The sequence below is a fragment of the Notechis scutatus genome, chromosome 1, assembly GCF_049901735.1.
Source record: "Notechis scutatus isolate UNSWTSFEM ecotype Mainland chromosome 1, rNotScu1.2, whole genome shotgun sequence".
NCBI classification, from domain to species: Eukaryota; Metazoa; Chordata; class Lepidosauria; order Squamata; family Elapidae; genus Notechis; species Notechis scutatus.
Genome location: NC_142009.1, coordinates 91,453,544 through 91,473,475, shown reverse-complemented (window position 1 = coordinate 91,473,475; position 19,932 = coordinate 91,453,544). Strand labels below are relative to the sequence as shown.

At 37.2% G+C, this 19,932-nt stretch overlaps 1 protein-coding gene across 2 annotated transcripts in view; it reads left to right on the top strand.

Annotated features, from left to right (window-relative positions):
* The first annotated feature begins 1,794 nt into the window (after positions 1 to 1,794).
* The window catches only part of ARFGEF3 (ARFGEF family member 3), a 75,475-nt gene continuing 57,337 nt past the window's right edge, over positions 1,795 to 19,932 (top strand). The window contains exons 1-4 of one of the 2 annotated variants that reach the window (XM_026666168.2): positions 1,795 to 2,079; positions 4,959 to 5,010; positions 11,294 to 11,375; positions 12,732 to 12,863. In XM_026666168.2, coding sequence (XP_026521953.1) covers positions 1,995 to 2,079; positions 4,959 to 5,010; positions 11,294 to 11,375; positions 12,732 to 12,863 — 351 coding nt within the window. In that variant the 5' untranslated portion in view covers positions 1,795 to 1,994. The remainder of the gene's footprint in view (positions 2,080 to 4,958; positions 5,011 to 11,293; positions 11,376 to 12,731; positions 12,864 to 19,932) is intronic. The other variant, XM_087970986.1, reaches the window with a different exon arrangement.

Sequence of the window (19,932 nt, the reverse complement as noted above, 5' to 3'; positions counted from 1 at the left end):
TGTAGTTACTTTTTCAAAAAAAGATGTTTTATTTGTATTATGTTTTTTTGTGTGTGAAAACCCATATAAAATTTAAAAAAAAAGAAAGAAAGGAAAATTGCACCTTAAGGTACCTCTGATTACTTAATCTTAAAACCAATATTTAGGATATCCAGGTTCTTAATTATCCATAGGCCAGTTCTTTGGTTTGATTCTTGTAAAGTTATTATATTTTATATAAAATGTTAGCAGTTATTGTTGTGAGTGTATGCATAGCTAATACGGAGATGGAGATGCTAACATGGACCCAGGAAATTAGGCTGCTTCTGACCAACTGTTGCCAATTTGTTCCAGCTATTAAAAAGCTGGACATATCTATTCAGAAATTCAGTAACTCTCATTGTCTTTGGTACCTGCATATTGATAAAGGGCTGCTGCAAAACAGCCCTTAGAACTATACTCTCAGTGGTGGATTAGAACGGCCAAATCACTGTGACACACAGTAAAAAAATTCTTACCTGTTTTAATAATGATTTAATAATGTTTTAATCATATTAGATCAGAATATCCAGTTTAGCTTTGCTAGTAGACTGTGGCCACCCCTATTCTTCAAGAGGCCTCATATTCTTGCATGCTTAATATCTACTTGGTAGATTTCAGTGTATTCCTGGTTAAATTTGGAGGTTGCGTCCACTGTGTTAAGTACTCACCATCAGCAAACCTCTCCCAATAAACAAAAGATTTATTCACTATCTTTCAGTAGTTCCACAGAAGCAGACATAAGGCCTGGATGTTTTTCCTCCCCTTTGAAGAAATCACAGATGGCTGGATTTGCTCAACTGCATGATTTGCAAAAAGGCCAACACTGGGTACACAAAGCTTATTAAGCCAAAACAGTTGTGACTTAGTGAGATATATGAATCAGGCCAATATTTTTTTCCTATTTGCTTTCCCTACACTATAAATCTCTCTAAATTTTATCTGAGGAAAAACATCTCATTGAGTAGTGAGAATGTATGGGGAGCAGTTGGAGAGTACAGCTGGAAGAACTGGGTCTTTGTGGTTTCATTGTACAATTCTGTGTAGTTCTAGGTAATATTCTACACGTACTCCTACATTGGGCAACGAATTAACTCTTAGAAGCTCATCCAATCTTTCCATATTATGGTTCAGGGTATGAGGTGGCAGGATGTTTTTTTTAAAATTGCACGGACTCTGTTTTAACCTATTTCTATTCCTCTCTTCCATTCTCAAAAACCTGTTTATTCAACAAACGAGTCTAATCGCCGATCAACTCTCGTCAGCCCCAATTAAACAATCGCTTAAAACTATCCAATGCAGAGCTTGGCAAGCTTTCCGATTATAACAGGGTAATTTTAGATTATTCAGATTATTAAATTCTCTTGATTCTCTCTGTTTAGCGTCAAGCATGTTCCTAGGCATGTCGGCATCCCTTCTAATTTGCCCCTGGGAATATAACCCACCATTGCTTTTGCCAAAATGAGAGAAAAGAATGTTCTGCTGCAGTATTTTGGATCCGTGGCGCCCTTTTTATTCGGAGGCGGCATGACGCTATTCACATTGGGGGGTGGGGGGGATGATGTCTGGATTAGGAGAGGACCATAGCAAGTCTGATTGCACCCAGCACCGTTTGCTAAATAAAACTGAACGGCTGGGTCCCCACGTCAGCAAAGATCACGCCGGCTTCCCCGTCCTGCCCCTCGGCGACCCGTCCGGCCCACCCTCCCGCTGGTGGCGCTGTGGCTGGAGGTCTGGGCAGCCACCGCAGGGAGCTGCCGTCACCGCCTGCCCTCTGCCGGGCGAGGAGGGGCAGGAGCGCGCCGGGTGACGTGTCCTCTCCCCCAGATCCCGGAGCTTAGCATGATTCATCTACAGCTGCCGCTAAGATGCTGCGCGCAGCCCCGATGTAGCGCTTGAGCTCCGACCCTCTCGCCGCACCCCCGGCCCGGAGACTTTCCCATTCCCTTTGGGCGCCTCGGGAAAAGGCGGGCAAGATGGAAGAAATCCTGAAGAAGCTGCAGAAGGAAGCGTCGGGGAGCAAATACAAGGCGATCAAGGAGAGTTGCACCTGGGCCAGCGGTAAGGAAGCGAGCGGCAGGCGGCAGGCACCTTCCCTCTTCCTCCTCCACCTCCTCCGCGCCAGCAAGGAAAGCCGACCCGCTCTTCCTGGGCTGCTTTTCCAATGCCTTCTGCGCCAGCTGCATCTTTCCCCCCCAGTTATCGCCCAACCTGCCTTTAAAAACCCGGGGCTGAGGTGTTTTTGTGCCGTTTCTCAATGCGCTTTTGCGTCGCGTCCATCCTCGGCTGTCTAGTTCTTCGCTCAGCGCGGGTCGAGGGACCCTTTGCTCTCCTGGCAATGGGCTCTCCTCCGTCCACATCTCCGATGTATTTACTCCAGTATATATATCTACGGAGATTTTCAGTCATGCAGGTCATGGTTGTCCCAAAGGTGCCTTTTTTTTCAAGAGGCAAGTGGACTTTCTGGTTTTTCTTGGAAGACCTTTCTCTTCTCACCCAAGAAGCTTTTTCAGCTCTGAGACGAGAAAGGTCTTCCAAGAAAAACCAGAAAGTCCACTTGCCTCCTGAAAAATACTCCAGTATATTTTTACAGACACCTCTATGGCTGCAGTAAATCCCCCATGTGTGAAGGCTTATTTCTTTAGCTCTTTTTAAAACTCTATTCTGAAAGCTGGATTGTGTTTTTGTTTTGGTCCCTTGGAGTCAGTTGCAACTTCTGTTATTCTGGACAACAAGTCTGTCATCCAGTCACTTTCTGTGCGTGAGGCAGGGCTAGAACTTGGGTGTCTGTGCTCCTAGCATGGCTTTAACCATTAGGCCAGACTGTCTCTGCTTCTAAGGTGCAGAACTGGTCAAGCGCCCATAGGAAAATGATAAAAACAGAAATGTGCTACAAGTTGCCATCGACATATGACCACAGCTGGGATAGGAAAATTCATCGCTAAGCAATCATCATGTGAGACATCAGGTGACTGCACCCAATTTTATAACCTTTTCTGCCAAGGTTGTTAAGTGAGACATCACATGACTGTTTCTTGTGACTTTTCCTGCTGGCTTACTCATTGACTTTGTTCATCCAAACCCAACTGGGAAGGTCACAAATGACCATCACAGGAAGCTGCTATTATGGTAAATGCAAGCCGGTTGCTAAGATCCTGGTTTGCAGTCAGGTAACCACAGCGATGCTGCCATAGCTGTAAGCGTGAGGACCAATCATAAGTCACTTTTTTCAGCACCATCATAACTTTGAATAGTCCCTAAACAAATGCTATTGAGGGCTACCCATATGCTGATAAGTTGAGGACTACCTATACACTGATTTAATTTAGCCAGTCACAAGTGTTGGGGTAGTCAGAGTATCCATGCATCCTCCCTTGCAAAAATCCGTTTTCTGATGAAATAACTTTCATAGAGGACTTTTTGAAGGCAATTTTTATAATTCAAAGGTTGTCCAAGACTCCTTGACAACACCCCGTAGAATGGCGATAGCAGGGCCTATTAATAATTGGCATCTGGCAGCAGGCCAGCCTGGCAAACAACCAGCCCTTGTTTTCCAGCTGTAGCTGGAAGCTGTATATATTTTTTCTCCTTTAATGAAACATACACTTAATCTATTGCTGTTCATTTTTAATCCATTTTTCTTGGTTTGGTGATCTATAAGTGATATTTTACAATAAACCAAGCAGGAATATTACTGTAATCTCCATATCTGCAGGTAATGAATATTAAAAGGAAAATGGTAACAATAATAGATTGGGATTATAAAGTTGCTGGTTTAATATCCTGTGAGTGCCTAGCAATTTATTATTCTGCCAACAGCTTTATTTAAGCTATTTTGTGATGGTATCTGCAGGGAGGAAATTAAAATGTCAAAATGTAATCAAAGCCCTACCCCCTTTTAACATGCATTTTACATACATACACAGGCCGCTACTTACCTACAACACACAAGACATTCTGATTAGAAAATGATCAAACAAGATATCATAGTGTAGATTAAAGAAAAAATGTACCTCCTTCTCACCTTTTTATCAATATATATTCTTTAGTTTATATTTATATTATTTATATTCTTTAGTTATGACATAAATTTGGTATGCTATATAAATGTGCATGTCGTTCTATGCTAGGCTGCTTCACTATTTTTATAACTTTAAAATGGTCGATAGTTTTGCCTTTGCTATTCATATGTAGAGTAATAGTCTTTTTAACATGTTCCTTGAAATATATTTAAGAAGTTTACGCTGTTGAGGTTTTAAAATAAATTAAGTATCCTTGCATCAACGTGTGCTAAAATAATTCACTTTTTTTTATTCAGAGCTAGGAATGGCATTATCCATAGGATGGATTATTTTATTTTCACTTACCAGTTAGAGAAAAATAGGTTAGGCAGGATTTTAAATAATGGATACCATTCAGTTCAGATTAAATTAGTGTTTGTAAAACCTTCTGATTCAAACAATAAAAAGTAACATGGATCATAAAACTATACTTTTATTTATTTTAAGATTTGAGTTTGTAACATTAATTAAACAATAATTCATGTGCATTTTCTTACATAAGCATAATAAGCTCATATAGAAGTTAGGAAATGGTATCATTTAAGCTAAAGAGACAAGATTTGAGATATCTTATTGTACCATATGGAAAGGGAATTTACCAAGGAAAAAGTAGGCCTAAATAAGAGGAAGAACAGAGCCTATAAAATAATTTATTGGGGGAAAGGTGATTTTAATTTAGTTCTGAACACTTGAATACCTGCTCATGTCAGTCTATATGTGTGTAGTTGCAGTGTACAACTTGAAAAATTTTAATCTGTGATAATCCTGATTGAGCAAGATGGGACTTCAAGTTGCATAAGACTATATATATATTGATGTATGTTTTCAATTCCATGCTGGATGCTTTCTGAAACAATTCATTGCCCCTTTTCTATTCAGAAACATTAGAATCTCTGGATGCTACTACAAAGATCCCTCCTTATCAGTTAAGGTAGGAAATACTTTTTTTTTATTCTTCGCTTATGAGTGACATTTGAAATGAAAGAGTGAAAGTCTTTTCTGTTTTACATTTGCTGACTCTTCAAGTCAGTGTGGCACTGCTAGGAACTAAGATAAAAGCAAATTGTCCCATTGGTCAAGTTTTCCATATTCTCACTATTGTTATATATTTGTGGTTCTGAGATGTTCAACAATGCTTGAGTACATGGATTGCTTGAAATATGGTGCGAAATGCTGTGTTTGTCAGGGCATTCTTTTCCTCTCCCCCAACTTCTGTAAAAACTCAGCCCCCAAAATCAACAAGAACATCACATCTATTGTAATGGGGGAAGGAGAAAAGAAATGAAGGTATTAACTTAGAAGCTTTTAAAGTGCCATTGTGAAGTGCATTCCAGTGCTATCCCAATTAATGCTGCCATCATTAATTCACATTGTTATTGCTTTTTTTGGTAATAGTAATTCCATAATCAGAGAAAGACAATTCTACAAAATCCCCATGGTTCAAAGCTTATAAAAGTCTAAAGGCCACAAAATATGTAAAGAAATGGAAATGGGTGAAATTAAAAGCTCAGAAGAGATTATGAATTATGCTTCTCTTTCTAATAAATTTTTTGAAAGTAGACACCAATTTTGCACTGGATGTCCCCTTCTTGCATAGGAAAAAAATGACTTAGTTAATATATTGTTTAATTCTAGTGTGTGCAATGAACCAATGTTGGGCAGGCTTTTATTAATAAACCATATTTTCAGTCACAATAGCTGGGTTCATACAACACATTATGCCATAAACATACTAATAGTGTTATTGATGATGATAATAGTGTTATAGATAATGATGCATTATGCATGAATTTAGATGATGTGCAAGTTTTGGGAAAAATTAAAATGTCATTGGGTAATAACAGTAGCAGGATTAAGACTATAGAAGCAGGGGAGCAAACATTACAGATTTGTCATGAAGTTCTAGATATATTTGGGGCCATAGCTTTGGCATATTTCTGATGGTTAGAAGGCCTTGGGTTATGGAGGATAGTACAAAATGTATCTCCATGCTTTCCTTCTTTGTTATTTCCTATTTGCTTTGTTCTCTGGATTGATACTGATCTATAATAGAGTGAAATGCTGTCCCACTATTTTGATAAAAATATTTTGATAAAAGTCCAGCCTAAGTGGCTACTTATTAGCATTTATGGAAGATGAAGTGCAAGTATACGACACAATTGAACAGAAGATATATATATGTGTATACGTGTGTGTGTGTGTGTGTGTACATATATATATATATATATATATATATATATATATATATATATATATATATATATATTGTCTGTTGGTTTTCACGTCATTGTAGTTCTTGATGGCAGATGAGATTCTGCTGAAACGTTGCTACAACTTTAAAAGAACTACAATGACGTGGAAAATACCCAACCAAGCCGAACACCATACATAAAGTACCTGAAAACTTAAGAAAACAAATATATATATATATATATATTCATTCTGAGGTTCTCCGGTATTTGTATGTGGATCTTGTTACGGGTGTGTCTAGCACGTTTGATGAAGTCTCATTCATCATCTTCAGGCTTCGTCTTCAGCTCTGTGCTTCTCAGCTTCACTCTGAGAAGCACAGAGCTGAACAAGCCTGAGGATGAATGAGACTCATCAGTGCGATACTTCCAATCTACGGGAACCGATAACAAAGATCCATATATATATATAACACACACACACACACACACACACACACACACACACACTTGTTTTTGTTACATGATGGATTCGTTTTGAGTTTTTCCATTGTGTGTGCTTGTTGTGCAGTTGCAGAATCTCATCTGCCATCATCAGGCTTCTGATGAAGCCTGATGATGGCAGATGGATCTGCACGTCTACACTTAGCAAACTACTGACGTGGAAATACAACAAGCTGAATCATACATATATATATACATAACATATACATATACATACACACACACACACACGTATACACACACACTTCTGTCCTATTTTCAGAGGCTGCCTGTACTGACAAGGTTCTTCAGAAGAGATTTGCCATTGCCTCCTTCTTAGGGCTGAGAGAAACTAATTGGCCCAAGGTCACCCAGCTGACTGCCTAAGGCAGGACTAAAACACACAGACTTCCAGTTTTTAGCCATGTGTCATAACCATTACTACATATCAATATTAAAACAGAAGCAAGGAAGAGCTTCCTTCATAACTGGCAACAACCTCTAAGTCATTTGAAATTTCCTTCTGTAAGGAAGTATTGTGCCCATAAAAATATAACCATTTTGTGTGAGAGCAGAATTGACTTCAAGATTTCTTATTTTCTGTATGAATTTATTTCTTGACCTTTTAACTATGGCTCTAATACAGGGGTCCCCAAACTTGGCAACTTTAAAACTTGTGGACTTCACAAGTCTTAAAGTTGCCAAGTTTGAAGACCTCTGCTCTAATAGATGAAAAAAAGGAGAAATAATTTTCTCAATCGCACCACCATTACATGGTGAATTTGTCTTATAATTGTTAGCCATATGGCATTTGTTCCCTCACACTTATGAAGAAAATCATGATCTGAAATGTTGTGTCATTTCCTTTAGCTTTGGACAACATTTTCTAACACTGTAGTTCTAGATTACCTAGATTTTTTTAAAAAAAGAGAATGTCAATAGTTGCTTTTGCTTTGGTTTACATCTGCAGGTTATGTGGTATAATAAAAGCTAAGTTTAGAACTACCTTTCTGCTCTAATAAGTAGGATAGGCAATTTTAAGGATTGCCTGAGCTTTTGCAGAAGGTGGGTAAAGGCCATGGGAGTTGCATGCAACTTTTGTAAAATTGGTTCAGGTTGTAAAAAAATATGAAGACAATTTAATTTCCTTCTTTCACTTTTAGTTTTCTAATGCTTTTCGTCCTGGGTTTCTTCCAGGATTGTGCATCTAGAAGTGCTTTTCCCCATGTCCTTATTTCATGCATCAACAATGGCTTCCATTCAATTGCTTCAACATTTACCAAGATGATTTGGTAATCTTTGAAAGCCTTCCATTGAAATAATTTTTGCAAACTTTGTTTCAATTTCCACTTTTTACTTTCTTCATTTCAAATACTTTAACTGGTCTGAACCTTCACGTAATCTGACTTTAGATAATCTGACTAATTCAGACAATCCCTTACATATTGTTTATTAGACTTATATCTCTCTGTTCCTTAAAAAAATTCAAGGTAGCATCCATAGTGCTCTTTTCTCCCATTTTCCCCCTAACAGCAACTTTGTGAGGTAGGTTGAGCCGAGAAAAAGCATGTGGCTGAAAATCACCCTATGAGCATCCATAGTTAAACGTAGAGTAGAACCTGAGTCTCCTTGCTTCTAGTATGTATAGCCACAATGATAAATAAAATGCTTATTCAGTAAGAAGAATGAAATAATTGTTCACTGCTTTGAAGACATAGTAACAAATGCAATTGGATTGTATTCAAAGGAATGGACATTTCCAAACATGTTCTTAGACTTGTATTCTGTATGTCAATTGAAGTAGGCTGGGATTTTAGAAATTTCATGCTATAATTCATTTGTCCATTTTACAGTTCCAAACTATACTTCATTTGCCTATTTTACAGTTGTTTGGTTTAGTTTTTTATTCCCCATTGCAGTGTTAAAATTCAAACTCTAGCATTTTGGAGCTAGTGGAACCATCCGATGGGTCAAATTGTAGAATGAAGAGATTAGTGATAAAACTTTAGCTGATAAGGGCAGGAAGTATCTAATTGGTATTTAATGTTGCTAAATGCTGTGATGGGAATTAAGAAGGTCCCATAACATTAATCAGAGCTTTGGCTAAATCAGAGCTTCGGTTAAAACCTCTTCGGCTAAGAGGTTAACTAACTGAATTAGGTTGTGATTTTTAATATATTTCCCTACAATACTGTACTCAGGTCCAAATAAGGACAAACATTTCAGATGACCACTAATAGGAAATTAAGAGTTTCCTCTATCTCTCTGCTTCCATCTAATAGTCTTCAAGATTTTTTAAACCTAACTAGTTCCATAGTTTACCGATAAACCAATTTTATCCGTTAAAATGTTGTATCTTTACCTGAAGGGTTTTCTGACGATCAATGTATTTGTGGATTTTAGTTGTAATTCACTACATCAGCTTTGCTAGAATTTACTTGTTCCTTTGCCAGATTGATGTCTAGATGATTGCCATACAGTAATAATAGTGGCAACAGAGATTTTTGTTTCTAAGGGCACAATAAATATAGCAGAATCAAGCTAGAATTTCCAAACATGTTCAGAATGTACTTTTTTCTGCTTTTGCTTCGTTGCTTTGTTCTTTTCTTACACTCGATGTTAGAAAGGAAGAATGGGTTCAGAAATAATCTTCTCATTATCCTTTCAAATCCAACCCATAGACTTTAATATCTAAGGATTTACTAGCATCACAAATCGGATGTTAGGGTATTTTACGTTGTAGTAGTAAGGGTAAAGGTTTGAATGCTGGATCTTTGGGTTCTTGCCTGAATAATCCAGCTTTGTTGATGTTGAAAATAAGAATGGATAAATTCCCATTCCCTCTAGTTATATCTCATAGACTTTTAGCTAAAATTGATGGCCAAAGAGAGCCATATTGTTTCGTGAAATGAATTACCTGCTTTACATACCTCTTTGATACCATTGAAAAACAGGAGACTGTTTATTATTTATGTTTATAACATTATGAGGAATTTATCTCTGTTAACATATGAACAATGCTGTTAATACTGCTATGGCATTCTCCAAATCAGTTTGCTATAGCTTTCACATTTATTGAAATACAACGTTGTTCCAGCCCATTTTGCATATTAGTAAATGTTTTAGTAAAATTCTAGATAAAAGTTTATTAATTTCTTTCTAATAAATATTTTTGTTATAACAAATTATTTTGATATGCATTTTCCTGATAAATATATTATTCTTCATATGTATATTAAAAATGTGTATATTAAGAAAAAAAAACAGGCTAAGATTGTGTGCATTCTAATTTGTAATTTCTCTTAATACATGACTTTAAAAAACCTGATTTCCAACTTTTAGGAAGTATGAAAAGTATACTGTATTTGAATTCTGATCACTATCAGGCTTAAAAAAATAAAATTAAATTGACTTTATTGAAATATGAATTGAATGACTATCCTATCCATACTCTTAATGGAGTATCAGGATGCTGGAGCAATATTCCATTTGATTATTATACATTGATTGCTGGTTTTGCAGTATATTCATATCAAGCTAGAATCTAATTCTTATAAGGGTTGTTTTTATAATCTAAAAGTGGACATCATCCAAGACAGGTTTTGTGTTGTGCAAAAGCATTAAAAAAATCCTATCCAAATTTTGACAAAGGAATTCTATATTACTATACAGAGTTCAAGAACTTTGCAGAAATTATTGGCTACATGGAATTTTGATGAGGAGATCATTTCTCTTTGTAATAGAAGAAAACAACAGCTTTGAAGTCAGAAGAACACTTTGGGTTAAAAAAAAGTCATCTAATTTTCTAAAATGGATTATAAAATTGTTCTACTCAAGTGTAACAAACAATCTTCTTCCGACACTCCCATTTTGGGGCTGTAAACGTAGATAGATATTTTATGTTTTTGTTTGTTATATTTATGTTCTATTTAGCTTTAAATCCTGGCTCAAATTTGTCTTGCTGAATCACAGTTAAGATGGGTTATTGATCTATCCTGGGGTGGGATTCAGCTGGTACGGACCAGTTCAGGTGAATCGGTAGTTCCGGCGATCATTTGGCCCTGCCCACCTGCCCCTGCCCTAGTCTCTCCTTTATTTCTTTGTTTTGAAGCCCAGCTGATTTGCGCGGCACAGCTGTTTTACTTACCGGGGCTGCAGCAGAAGGTAAGCTTTAGAGCTGAAAATGGCTGTTTTTAAAATGTGCATGCGCGCAAAGGGCGCACTCACTGAACCAGTTGTTACACCAGTGGAATCCCACCACTGGATCTATCCCTTGATATCAGTTAAAGAAAAAGAAAAGAAAAGGGCCCCAAAGAGGAAAATAACTATAGGAATTGTATAATTTTGTTGCCTATGATTGAACAAATGATCACAGTGAAGAGATTGCTAACAACGTAGCTGCATCCGCTCCCTTTGTCATTCATGTATGGAGGCTACACTACAAAGGGAGGCTACACTACAAGTAAAATAAACTTTGAAACATTAATTATAAAAATGTAAGCTACTTGATTCTGAGTTCTGAAGAAACCTCTCTTTCACTAGGGAGAAGTGTCTCCTTCCGCTGCAACTTGCTTTGGAGAGCAAGAATATGAAACTGGCACAGCAAGCTCTAGCAGGGATGCAGGTAGGTAGCTAACGTTTGACCAGATTTGGAGTTATTGAATGAAATAAGCGGTTGACAGGAAAAGTGAATGATATGAAAGCTTAATTATACACTTTAAAAGCATGCAGATTCATAAAATGATATGGAAGATAAGCAGGACTATGCATTAGGATTAATCCTGGGCAAAACCTTTACAGGTGGTAAAGGTAAAGGTCTCCTGTGCAGTCATGTCTGACTCTAGGAAGTGATGCTCATCTCTATTTCCTAGCCAAGGGAGCCAACATTGTCCAAAAGCAATTTTGTGGTCATGTGGCCAGCATGGCTATATGCCAAAGATGCACATAATGCTGCTACTTTCCTACCAATGTGGTACCTATTTATCTACTCGCATTTGCATGCTTTCAGACTGCTAGGTGGGCAAGTAACAGAAGCTCTCCCCATCGTGCAATGCTAAGGTCTCAAACCGGGGATGCTGACTTTCGAACCAACAAGGCCAGTGTCTTAATCGCTGAGCCGTCACATCCCTGGTTGTAATGTAGCCTTCCTCAGATTTGATGCTCTCAAAATATATCTGCTTAAAGCATTCTCAGCCAGCTCTCTTGGGAATTGTACACCGACACACTTCCAGTTGGGGGACAATGCTGCAGTGAATATTTATGGACTAAGAAGAAGCCTTTCATGTCACTAAATGAAAGGTGGACTTTTTGAAGCCTACACAAAAGGACATCTCTGGTAAGTGCTGTAGGCCTCACATACTTCTCTAATGAATCCTTTAAACAAAAGTCTTTGGTACCCCAAGATATGGTTACAGATATTCCATTTGGGACAAGTGTTGCTATGGTGCTTTTAAGATGAAAAAAACCCACATCTGAATGCATGAGAGAGGAGAAACTTAATTCATCTTTTTTGAGAAAAGTCCTGAATGCTAGTCCGACAGTATTGAATGAGTGCATTACTCTGCATTTCAAGGGCAAAATTAAATGCTGCACTTGCCTTTAAGATTTGCCAGTTTTCTATCAGTTGGTTAGCAAACTAACTTATCCTTAATTCTTGTGGGCAAGGTTGAATCTTCTAGGTTGGATGATCGTGAAAATGTCACCACATCCCCGAGCTAGAACTCATCTTCTGATTTTATTTGCCTTATCTGAAACATAAAGGCTTTTCCTCTTCAAACTACAATAGGAATTGTGAGGCTCATTGCATCTTGTGATAGGCATTGCATGCGTTAAATAGATATTACTATTCCACCAAAACTTGCCTTGTTATATCGTTTGGAAAAGCAAGGTAATTTGCTAGTAAATATTATTTTTATAACAACATTATGGGAGAATCAAATGGAGAACCTCTGAAATTAAATAGTTCCATTTTTCTTTGCAGAAGCTACTGTCTGATGAACGATTTGTATCCATGGAAACTGACTCTGATGACAAGCAGTTGCTTAATCAAATGCTGAACGCAGTCAGAGTGACTCCATCTCTCAATGAGGACCTGCAGGTAGAAGTGATGAAGGTTAGTGTTTTACAGACGTCAATACTTGCTTGTTTGCAGGACAGGCTTCCTATCTGACTCAGCTCTGCAGTTCTGGAGTCAGTTTTGTCCCTTGATTGAATTACTTTATGCCACAGTATAAAGCTAGCTCTTACGCTTGTGACACAGTTGGATTGTTCTTTACTATTGTAAGCCTGGATCTGCAGGACATCATCTGCATTATTTTTTATTCATGTAAAAGGTCATCTTCCTTTAGTTGAAAGTCTGTAGGCTGGTACAGCTACAAGACAGATGTATGCATGTTGATGACCGAACAGACAAAGCTAAGTGCCTTTCGCAAACAGAATAATTATATACACCATTATTTATATTCAAACCAATCTTGGCTTATTAACCACAACTAGTGTCTTCTGGCTAGGTGAGGGTGCAACAGATAAGCCAAATCATAGCCAGATGTTTACCTTTATTGGGACTATTATAACACAAACATTGTGAAGGCATTGAAGGTTTTGGAACTCTCTTCATTTTTGTTATTTAAAAATGGGAAACAAGGAGAAAAAATTTAAAACCAGGCTAAACATTGAAAACCATGAAATTTATAATTTCAGATGAATCCTGAAGTTAAGGCAGTGGATCCAACAGAGTCATTTTAGGTACTGTTGTTTTCCAGACTGCACTCAGATATGAGGGAGAAACAAAGTGGACTTCTCTCCAAGCTCAGGAGCCATAAATTATGCTGAAGTCCTTATTCTGTTGCTTGCCAATGGCAGAGACAATCAGAATAATCACTGTCCTTAATAAACAAGGGTAGAGAATACTTTTAGTTGTTTGCTAGGCTAAAGTAATTTCGCCTAGTTGTATAGTTGGCTATACTGTATTATCTCCCTTAAAAAAGAGGGGGGGAAAATTGGGCTCTTCAATGGTCCTTCACTTTTGTGGAAGAAATGTTTAGTTCCAAATATCTGAATTCAAAGTTCTGAATCTATATGTGCGAATTGTAAATACGTTGAATATTGAATGCACTCTGCTACTCCTAGACATACAGTTTCATTACTGTGAATTAAATTAGTGGTAGTGCTGACCTGGCAAGCAGCCATATGCATTGGAAATGAGAAAAATATCAATACAACCTTGTTCTGCTAACTGTTACCATGGCAGTTCCTTTCTGGAAGACTGCATGTCTGGGGAAAAATAAAATTATGACAGTGTACTTCGGTTCAGTAAGATGCATATGTCATTCTACCTATCGAGACTATATAAGTTTTGAAAAACAGGGTGAATTTGTGCTCTCATATCTTCCAAAGCTTTTCTCTGGGATCATGTTTGAAGCATGTGCATATGTTGCCTTTCACACATGCAGTAATTTTTACATTGGTACATCACAATTATGTTCAGAAGAGGTCCATTTCACATTATTTTAAGTGTTTGAATTCAGTGCAAAACATAGTACAGTGAGCTGTCTTGATATTCAGCTTCCACAAAGAAACCATTTTTTTTCATAGTTTAACTTTGATTTTAAAGTTTAATGAGAGGATGGTTGAAAGGGATTGAATTGAAATAGCTTTTTAAAGGTAGAATAATGGAAAAGGTTGCCATTCCTTTCTATCAATTCAGAAGCCACCAGTATGGTTGCTATTCTGGAGTGTTATGTTGGATTGGAGAAGGAGTACAGAACCTGAGAGCAGAGTTAGAAAAGGGATCAGTCTGGAATCCTTACTTAGCCACAATTAAGTCCAAACCACCCCACCCAGATTTCATTGGCCCTTGTCTAATTCCAAGCAGGTTCTAAACATTAGTTGAGAAGATTCTAGTGCATAGGCTTCTAGCAGTAAATCAATTTAATTGGACCTTCACATGAGGACCTGGTTTTTCACATCTGACTACGACTTTAGAATACTCCAAAGACAAAAACGTTCTTTTCTGCTTTTTTCAAAGTCAAGTGTTTTCAAATGAAAATTTATTGAATTTTGTTTAAATTCTCAAATCCTTCTTATTTCTAATATTTTTAAATTTAAAAAAGTAAGAATATCCAGGAAACTTCACAAATAGAAAGCTTAAATCTAATATTCCTTGTCTACTATGCAATTAACAATTAAGCTTTAGCTTTTCAAAACTATGGAACATCTGAGAATATAATTCTAAATGTTCAAGCTGTCCTTGATTATTACTGAGGAACGTTATCAGTAACGAATGCCTATTCCTGCAGAGAATTCCAAGGCACTTCAGCGCTTCTCTGTATAGGCCAGATCTGATTAGTTCTATGAACGCCATGCTTCTTCAAAAGCGTAAACCTGAAAAAACCAAATAGCATCTAGTTACTGGAAGTGGAACCTTTGTGGGACTGGAAGTGATCCATGAAGTGAAAGAGAAAGCAGTGAAGTTAGGGCTGAGATAGTGATGTACACATAACCCAGCATGGAAGAAATGAGGAAGGTCTATGGGCAACCTTTCAGGAATTTGGGAAAGCAGGTCAATAAATGTGACTTGTTCACATTATTTTGAAAAGAAGGTCCAGAAGAAAAGTATGTTTCTGGGCAATCAATCCTGACTGAAAAAACAATGAGTGATTAAGGCAGGGGTGTCAAACACACGTCATCACGGTGGTGTTACGTGATGTATCGGGACTTTGTTCCCCTTCGCTAAACTGGGTGTGGGTGTGGCCAGCACCTGACGCATCCAGCCTACAGGCTGGGACTTTGACAGCCCTGGATGAAGGCATTGTTTTTTACATTCCGGAAATTAGGTTTTTAGGCTCCTGTGTTGGGATTAATCTGAAACAGAATGTGTATTTTGGAGCTAAGGTGTCAATTCTGTTATATACTTGCTCCTTTAGTTTTTATTTGACGTTGGTGTTTTTTGACTGTGTCCATCACAGCAGACATTTTATGATTCAAAGTGTCATTTCCTCTTGCAGTATTCATTGGGTAATGATGTCCTTAATAACTTCTCAAAAATCTAGATGTGTCACCAAGTCAAAAAGATTGATTTGAAAGCTCTGCTTAGGATTTGCTATAATCAGTTAGCTAGATTTACAATTTCTTTTTGAAATCTATTCATTTTATGTTAATATCAGCTTTGGGCTGTGAGATGTCTGCAAAAATTGCTCAGTAGACATAAACTTTCCAGCTCATTTTATCAACTTAGCGGTAAAACTGCTAAATTGTGAACATGGAAGTGTTCTTCCAGCAGACAAAAAAATTGGCAACTTTCTGATAGAGAAGAGACTTGATTGGGTTATCGGGTATCTTTTTTCCTTGGTTTGGCTTGTTCCAGCTTTCCTCATTATCCTCAAATGTAAAAGTGCTGAGAAAGCAGCTGCATGCAAAGAAAGATGAAAATAACTAATTAATCCCCGCTCAACTATTTCCCTGAATCAATGTCAGGAGTGACCTTTTCTAGTATTTATGAGCTATTACTTCTTTCATGTTAATTAAAGTGATAAAGAATCTCTGGACTGAGATGATGACTATATACACTGATAAACTGTTCTTTGTTTTTTACCCTGACTCTGGAATAATTAATCTTCATAAATTTAGTAGGTCTCGTGTGTCATGCAGACATGGAATAAAGATTCCATTACAAAATGAATAAACAGTTACCTAGACAGGAGTAGGATAAAATAAGAATGGTTTATATCTGCATTTTCATGGACAAAATCTATCTATGTGATCGCCAGGAGTTGAAAATGACTTGATGGCACATCAATCAATCAATACCTGCATTTATTTGATGGGTGTGTTAGTTGCTTGTCCCTTTCAAGAAACATTAATCTTTCCTTAACCGAATGGAAGTAGAGATGCACTGTTATTGATTTTCTGTGTTGAGTAGGATTCTCATGTTATTTATTGGACTGGAATTGTCCAGTCACTTTTCATAGTCACTGAAATTTAATTACATTACAATGGAACAGATTCGTTGGATTTTCTTCCATGTAAATCTCTTCATAGATTCAACTTTGCTGTGACAAAAACATTCTGATCCTATCTTTGCCTGTTTAGATATAAATAATACTGGTGTGTTCAGTAAGATTTCCCTCTCCCTTCTAAACCCCCCCATTCAAAATACGATATTCAAATAATAATAGCATGTTAATATATCAAGTACTTAACTGCAGTGAATTCTGGTAAAAAATAGCCTTGAGAACAATAGTATATCATCTATTATATGTGTATCAGATTGTGATGGGAGATAAAGTAAATGCTCTATTAAGCCACATTTAAGCTCATAATATTTCTTATTTTCTTTGTATAGCTACAAATTGATGAGGTTTAAGATACTTCAGGGTAGCTAAGACTGGCTTTACATTAGTGAAAGACATTTCTGTTTCGGCAAGGTGGACCATTCGGCGTTTGCAAATCTCCTCTGCTACTCATTACAGTGTTTGCTCTGGAAATGTCAAATGTCATTTATAATTACTTCCTTGTTCTGTCAGACTGGCAAAACAGGAGCTAAAGTATTTTTAGTCACTCTAAATCGCTGTTATAAATTATTTGGCATTTCCCAAGTCCCTGTTTAAAAGTGCTTCTTGAAATACCACAATTTTGAATCTAGTGACTTAAAGGAGGTATATTTGGGCATTTGAAGTACATGAAATATTGCATTCAGAGAAGATGTATAAATGTCACTCTGAGGCAGTTTCCCATTGCAGCACCAAACTAGCTTTATACTGAGCAATCAATTTGATCAATCCAGACCAGGGATAGCAAATCTGCTAACAACAATAGTGCCATTCATGGAAGAAAAGCAGCTCTGGTTGGCCTGTGTTGAGTAGCATTTACCAGGTGGGGAGGGACAGAAGAGTCAAAATGGCAGAACACAGCAACACAGCAAGTCTTTGCCTTGGTAAGCACATAGATGTCCAAATTGCAGCATTCAATAATGCTGCTCCAACTGCCATTTTGACACTTTGATTACTCATGCGGATATCGTGCTTATTCCCAGTTGCGGTTATTCTTCATATTTTTAACCATTTTAAGCGTTAATTTTGTTGGGCTAGGTAATGTGATCCTTCAGGTCCAATTAATTTTATTTAATTAATAGCAAAATTTGCATGGTATTACATACTTTGGAGCTATTAACATTCACATTTTTCTGCTAAGTGATCATTATTAGAGGAGCATAAAGAAGCAAGTTACTTTGAAACTGTGAAACTGTCTGTATAAGCTATCACTTCTCTGCAGCTTAAGGATATAGTGACCCTGGTAACAAGTTGCAGTAGAAAAATAAAAATTATTTTACCAGCTGTAAAAATATATATTAATTGCAGGAACAATACAAAGTGTAGCCTATTACAAGATTGTATCAAAATTGCACATCCAAACCCAAACCCTGTTTCAAAGGTATTTATCAGGGTCTGACTAGGTAAAAGACAGGAGTACAATTTTTGTAGCCCTTGGGAACCAGTGACATTTCTTAAACACAGTTCTATATCATGGCAAGTTCCCCATAAGAAATTTTTTGCCACTAATTTTGAACTAACTCACTCCAAATGTCTCGAGAACATTGTGATTTCTTACGAATAAACTGCAGGGTCCATTAGGTATCAGTTCCAGTTGATCTTCTGCTTTTGCATGGGGAAATTGAAGAAACCTGATCCCATCCAAGGCAACCTTATGGGGTTCTTTTTCCTTAAAAAAAACCCTCACAAAACTAAGCCCTCTTGTTTTCATCTATGGCTGTTGACAAATTCATGGTTTGGGGTTGGAGTAGGAGATGATTTCCGTTTCCTGTAGTCATTTGAAGAAGCTTGGGTAAAGAACAAGACACCTCACTTCAATTTTAGGAAAGAACAGAATATCATGCTTTGAACACCTTTTGTTTTGTTTTGTCTCAGCCACAGGCATTTCATATCTACAAATGACAATAAAGTCAACATGCTACATTTTTCTTCTCTTCCCCCAGCTTTTAAAATATTGCATAATCCTAACATTGAATAAGGAATTTTATACCCAGAGCCAGGGATAACAATAGCAATAGTATTTAGACGTATATACTGCTTCCCAGTACTTTTACAGCCCTCTCTAAGCGGTTTACAGAGTCAGCATATTGCCCCCAGTAATCTGGGTCCTCATTTTTACCCATCTCAGGAAGGATGGAAGGCTGAATTAACCTTGAGCCTGGTGAGATTCAATCTGCCAAATTACATGCCGCTGCCAGAAGTGGCCTGCACTACTGCATTCTAACCACTGCGCCACCGCGGGATGAATATTATCTTCTTTCTGCTGTTCCTAAGCAGACATTTTTCTTGCTTTAGGCTGATATCTGTCTTAGCCCAGTGGATTAATGTATTCCTTCTTTAGGGAACATCCAATAGATCACATGCTTTACAGTTATTCCATGCCTGTATAAGAGTTTGTCTAAATGTTTAAGCATCCATCACTCTGAGTAATTGTTTCTAATCACTGGAAAAACTATTTCACAGCTCCAGTGCGCAATAGAAAGCTCTTGTGTTCATCCTCTTCATAATTAAACATATCATGCTGTGTACACTGAAGGAGTATTTAACTCTTACGTATTTACGTATGTATATATATTTCCCAGTTTATTTTGCTTTTTTTTAGTAGGTGGCACAGATGTGCTTCAATCAGAGGACTGAATTTAATTTTAACAATTCTATTGTTAAATCATATTGCCTTTTTTAAGACCTTAGTCAATGCTTATTATCTGTAAAGATATCAGTTTAGAGATCCTTGGGAATACCATATGTAATTATGTCAGAAAATTAAAATTACTCTCCATTCCATCCAGAATATCCATCCAGCCGATGAAAGTGGTTTGTTGCATTCAGTGTACATAGGATTACAAATAGTATTTGTAAACAGTGGGAGAAGCCTCTAAATAATGTGGAATAGTCCATCCCATAAATGCAAGTCAGAGCAAAATCGGAATGCTGGGAGACTACAATTACAATATCAACTGTAATCAGAACTAGGGAGGGAGGGAGAGAGGGATAGAGAAAGACCCAGTTCTTACCCATTCTTGGTATATATTTTTATATCTGTTGGTTATGAAATAGGGCAAAGAGATGCTGCCTAGGGAATGGTCAGATAAGAAGAAACACAGCTGCACAATGGGCAGAGAAAGAAGTTCA